At 43.3% G+C, this 6,000-nt stretch overlaps 1 protein-coding gene across 5 annotated transcripts in view; it reads left to right on the forward strand.

Moving 5' to 3' along the window:
• LOC105906628 (disks large homolog 4) overlaps positions 1–6,000 on the forward strand; it is a 79,788-nt gene that overhangs the window by 41,249 nt on the left and 32,539 nt on the right. Inside the window, exon 1 of one of the 5 annotated variants that reach the window (XM_042708569.1) lies at positions 2,523–2,989. The exons of the other annotated variants lie outside the window; for them this stretch is intronic. Coding sequence (XP_042564503.1) covers positions 2,900–2,989 — 90 coding nt within the window. The 5' untranslated portion in view covers positions 2,523–2,899. Of the gene's footprint in view, positions 1–2,522; positions 2,990–6,000 lie in introns of those variants that run through there. 5 annotated transcript variants of the gene reach the window in all.

The following is a 6,000-nucleotide window of genomic DNA, read 5'->3' on the forward strand; positions in this document are numbered from 1 at the left end:
ACATCCTGATTACTGTTCATATGCTAACTCTTCCTCTAAGGCTAATGTTTTGCCAAAGTTTAGGGTTCATTTATGTATTTTGGGTACAATTTTACATGATTCAGTTTTAATGTGTATCCCTTAAGTACCTCATATTTCTCCTGCTCTGTTCTTCCCTCCCAGTGTCTCTCCTACACTCTCTCTCTCTCTCTCTCTCTCTCTCTCTCTCTCTCTCTCGCTCTCTCTCGCTCTCTCTCTCTCTCGCTCTCTCTCTCGCTCTCTCTCTCTCCTTCTCTATGCTCTTTTATGTCCCCTGTATCAGACTTGTATCTTCATTTTCTCCCTCTTCCCTTACTTTTATTTAATAAATGTTTAAACTTGTCCCTGCTGCTCCTGAGTAATTACTGTGCGGGACCAGCCAGTTTCTTTTCCACTTGGGAGAGGGGGAGCGGGAGAGAAGAGGACGGGAGAGAGAGAAAGAGAGAGAGAGAGAGAGAGAGAAAGTGTGAATAAAAGAGCCAAGGCAATCAACGGAGAGGGGGAAAAAATGGAGGGAGGGAAGTGAAAGAGTGTGAGAATTGCAGAGAGCAGGCATGGGAAGTGCATCGCCGACTCCAGGGAGTGGTGGAGAAGGAGAGATGGAGGAAGAAGAAGAGAGAAGGAGAGATTGGAGGTAGAGGAAGAGAGATGGAGAGATGGAGGTAGAGGAAGATAGAAGAAGACAGGAAAAAAGGGGGCGGATACAAGAGCAAAGTGAAGTCTTGTTGACCAAAAATGAGTGTGTCAGCGCAACCCGCTTCCTTGCATAACTCTGTTTCTCCCCACACCCCACACACACCATACCAATCACACACACACACACACACACACACACACACACACACACACACACACACACACACAACCACACACCTGCTCACACTCGTGTGTATCAGCATATCTGTGTGTGTGTGTGTGTGTGTGTATGTATGTATGTATGTATGTATGTGTGTGTGTATGTATGTGTGTATGTATGTATGTATGTATGTGTGTGTGTGTATGAGACAGAGAGAGAGAGTGTGTGTGCACGAATATGTGCTTAGGAGACCACTCATATCCCTTTCAAGGTGAGAGCGATATTGCTGCCTGCCCGGGATGTTTACGATGACAAAACCCAATGAAAAAGCTATTGGTAAATCAATATTAGCCCAGCTGCACGGTCAGAAATGACCCTCCACTCCCCACCCTGCTTCTGCCCTGGCAGTCACCTTTACTGCTCTACCTTTCCACCAGATGCACTCTCCTCTCTTTCAGCAATGCGCTCCATCTCTTTTCCTCTCCCCCCCCCCCCCCCCCCCCCCCATCTCATCCTCTTTTTTGAGTCTCTTACCCTCTCTTTTTATATCACATGCTCTCTGGACCTCGAACGATTCATTTTCCCTTCAGTCATTGTCCCTTCTATCTATCATTGCTCTGCACTCGTCTCGCTGCCCTCGTTCTTGCTTAGAGTCGTTGGGTTGCTGTCTCTGGTGCTGATTTGAATGGCTTGGGGGAGTATTTTAAGTGAAGAGATAGAACGACAGACAGACAGGACAGAAATTCCACAGTATTCCTTAAAGAGAGTCTCAGTCTCTCTCTCTCTTTCTCTCTCTCTGTTGTTTATCTGTTTTATATATATATATTTCAGGGTATCTTATTATTACTGTCTGGGAGACCTGTACCACTATGGTGGCAGTGTTTGTTAGGGCCAGGCCGTGCATTTGGCCCGGCGATGTTGGGACTCTGCTTATTGGAATGCTTCTCAGCTGCAGCACCAGAGAGGGGAAAGGCAGTGGAAGTGTGACATTTCACACTGCAGTGGGACTTAATCAGCCCCACGCTTCTCTTACAGTCAAGCCTGTGTGAAGGCTGTGTGGCGCTACTGGCCTGTTCCCTATTCCCCATCTCTGCCTTTGTTTTTGTTTATGTATAATATATATATGTGTGTGTGTGTGTGTGTGTGTGTGTGTGTGTGTGTGTGTGTGTGTGTGTGTGTGTGGGTCTGTCTGTCCCCCCCTCCCCCCTCTCTGTACTTGTGTGGAAAAAAGACATGGGGAAAGAGAGAGAGAGAGAGAGCAAGTGAGAGAGATGCTGCAGCTGCAGCAACATTAACTGCATCTTATTGAGCATTAAAAGCACAGCCAGGAATAGAGGAGGGGAAGCAACTTAGCTTAAAGCAAGGAATGTCCAGGCTTAGAGCAGGTACTTCATGGCTAGTGTAGAGGAGAAATATGGAGAAATTTGGCAGGCTATTTCTAGGATCATTCTAGCTGTTTGCATTTTCAGTTGAACAGTTTCTTTGGTAAGTATGATAACTGCATAGCAGAAAAGGGCGAACTCGTATCAGAAAAGCGTAAAAAGGACACTTCGGATGTCATAGAGCTTCACTTGTATTACCAAGGGGAATTCCTGAGTGGTCTTGGATTACGCAGACCTATTTGACGAGAGGTCTCGGGGCTCTTCCTGATTTCAAATCAGATTAATTACCGGCTCTCTCATCCCCTTGAAGGACACGGATATAACTTCTCCCTGGAATTTTCTGGTTGTCGGCTTTTGAACGCGTGCCTCTCCCGATGCTTGATATAAGTGGTACTATTTATACACGCTTTTTTTCCGAGTAGCCTACACGTTATTGCATGCATTGTGTGATTGTTTTGTTTGAATTGATTGCACAGGCTATCGCTTCTGTTGTTGCTGTCAGCTTGTAACAGAGTTGTAGTCGCTGACGTATTTGTATTTTTACTGGAGTAGTTTGTGCATTTGTCATGTTTGCTACGGAAACGCCCCTTTAGCGCTCGCCCTCTCCTCTGGTCCACGCTCTCTCGGTTCACTTGTCATTTTGGGAGGTGAGCGCTGTCTGTTAGGTTCCCCTCGGCGTCTCAGCATTCAGCGATCAGGCAGGATGTTCACGTCCGTTTGGTATGCCAAGAAAATGGGCCGGCGTTTCATCAACAACGTCCGGAAATCCAAGAAACAGCGGCATCGGATAATGGTAGGAAACGAAGCGATGATTTTGATTTTATGTTTCTGTCACTTTTACATTCCAGTTCGGGTTATTTATTGAAAGCTAAGTCTTCGCTGAAGACATAGTTCAGAAATTGATATTAGGGAATTATTTGTATTAATGAGGTTGCTGAACACTTTAGAGTTCTAAACTTCATGAGATGCAATTTGCTAAATGGCTGTACTTGTCTCACATTTCTCACAACGTCTGAAGTGTCCAAATTCGGAAACGTATAATTGAACGTGTCACTTCAAATGGCTCATTTAAATGACTAATAGCTGAAGTGATGGATTTAAACTTTTGCGTGATAAAGTAATGAAAAAAAAAAAAACGCAGACCGTTAAATTCTTTTAGACAAACATCAAGAATACCGTCGAATCTCAGTCTGTATATTCAAATAAAAAGAGGAGAGTGGTGAGGTATCTTTAGCACCGGCCCGCCTTGATCGTATGAGTTATGAACTGAGAAATGCTTGACATACCTGCACATTTGTCTGTAGGCACAAACACACACACACACACACACAGACCCAGAGAGAGAGAAACAGAGAGGAACAATATATTGCCACTGAAACCTTGACAAGAGGCAGTGTAAGAGAAACTGTGTAATAGTTGTGATGTATAGGTCATTTAATCTGTGCCCCGATGTTCCTGTGTTGACAACTGTGTGTATTGGTGAGGAAATGTTCATTTATTCATGAGATGTGTTCTAAAGTTCACTGGGAGAAACCCACCAGATCAGCCTGCCCTGCCCCAACTCCTCAGGCCACTCGACTGCATGTCAGTCACATGGGAACATCTAAACATCCAGTGACATAGTGTGTGTGTGTGTGTGTTAGAGAGAGAGACAGAGAGAGAGAGAAAGTGTAAGAGAGAGAGTAGAATATGAATGAATAAATGCATGTCTCTTAATATGGTCATATATTTGTTTAAATATGCAGACACAAAATATTAAATATTACTGTAAATCCGAATACCAATGTGTCAAATGATATGTATGAGAAATAAAGAAACACGATGAGGAGATGCAGGGTTTGTATTGTAGTAAAAGTTATAATCCCATGCATATGAATATGATACCTAACTGTGTCAGATAAAACTGGCATAGTCCTAGCCTTAAAATGTAGGCAGAGAGAGTAGAGAGTAGAGATCTGTTATTCAATTTTTTCTTCTCATTTTTCATGCTTTTACGGGCAACTTCTAGTTGTTTGAGTCATGTAGCGCTGCACATTTATCATTCACAGACTGCTGCGTGTGGAGGTGTACGTGGCTCTCCCTCACCATGTTAGTCTCTCTACCCACACTCTCCCCAGCTCCCAGGCACAAATGTATTCACACATGTGCTCTGGAAAGCAGGATCACCACAGATACACACACACGCACACACACACAGACGCTCACACGCACACGCACACGCACACGCACACGCACACACACACACACACACACACACACACACACACTGGCTGTGGGAGCAAATGAGTGGGAGTGCATAAATGGATTTTATAAAGCGTTTCATGTGTGTATGAGTGTGTGTGTGTACACAGGTTATGTGTCCTATTAGACTATAGACTCACTGATGCACATGATGGTTGCTCCAATTAGAGACATATACATCTCTCTTTTTCTTCCTTATCCCTACTGCTAATGCTAACATCCATCCTACCACACAACAGCGATAGATTTCAGATGTCAGGCTTTGATCACAGCACAATGTGTGGGGGAGTTTCTCTGTGAGAATATATTTATATATATATGTGTGTGTGTGTGTGTGTGTGTGTGTGTGTGTGTGTGTGTGTGTGTGTGTGTGTGTGTGTGTGTGTGTGTGCATGCGTGTTTCTGTTTGGTAATGGCTTTTAGATTAATTGTTATTAATTTATCTGTACCCATTTGTTGGTTGGTAAGCAGCTTCCTGTTCCTCAGTCTTGGAGGGATTAACAGGCTGTGTTCTCAGATTTTACAGGTTTTTTTTTTTTTTTTAAACCAAGCTCACATTCTAAAATACTTAATAACGCCAGAATAGCTTTATTAGATAGGAACATTTGACACTGCTTAAGAATGTACTCTTGAAGTAAAAATTTCGCTTGAATAAATTGTCAGATGTTGTTCTCTCTTTAATTAATGTTACCATGTTGTGACTAAATGGAGTTCCTTCAGGCCATACAGCTAGCTAGTCCTCTGGGGTAGGAAACAGCGCAGGATGTACTGCCTCTACTCTTGTGTGTAAATATAGCCATGAATTACAGCAACATCCAGTTATTAGCCTGGCAATACAGCACTAGCACCAGCACCATATTAGGGTCAATTATACAAAGAAAAACAGCGGAATTAATAGACATTTGTTAAATTGTCCAAAAGAGAGACTGTCCATGGATAATATAGCCGACAATGAATAATAATCTGCTTTTTCAAAAATCTATATGGGGTGAGATACAAAAATGATGTTACTATGGTAACAAGTCTCCATGTTTCTTCCTGTTAGTGTTGGACCAATATGTGATCTAAATGGGTCCCCAGCCTGCAGAGAAGTGGTGAGGGTTTGAAGGAGAGCAGGAATGAAGGGACTATAGAGACGAGAGGGGGGCAAAATTTAACTGATGTGAGGGGAAGGCACAAAAAAAAAAGAAATGCTTTTATTGAAAAGAGAAGCACATCGATTGCTTTCTTAATGAACATTCACAGAGAGCCACTCCACTTCACTTCTTCAATCTTCCATCAATTCCATCATTCTTCCCTCCTTCTTTTTCTCCGTCTTATTCCCCCTCTCCCTGACCCCGACTCTCCTTTGGCTCTCGTGTCCCTGTCTTCGTCTCTCCATATCCTTGACCCCAACCCACGCTTATCCGCATCCCTGGAGGAACTGGTCAGCAGAACTGGGGGAGTCTGGTATTCATATTCAGTTTTGGGGAGTAGTGAACTACAAGTAAACTGGTAGTTTAACTACATTTTGCAGTAGCTTACTGATAGTTCAGCTACATTCATCTTTGAAAAGTGATTATC

Source organism: Clupea harengus, chromosome 8 (assembly GCF_900700415.2).
Source record: "Clupea harengus chromosome 8, Ch_v2.0.2, whole genome shotgun sequence".
In the NCBI taxonomy this organism is placed as follows: Eukaryota; Metazoa; Chordata; class Actinopteri; order Clupeiformes; family Clupeidae; genus Clupea; species Clupea harengus.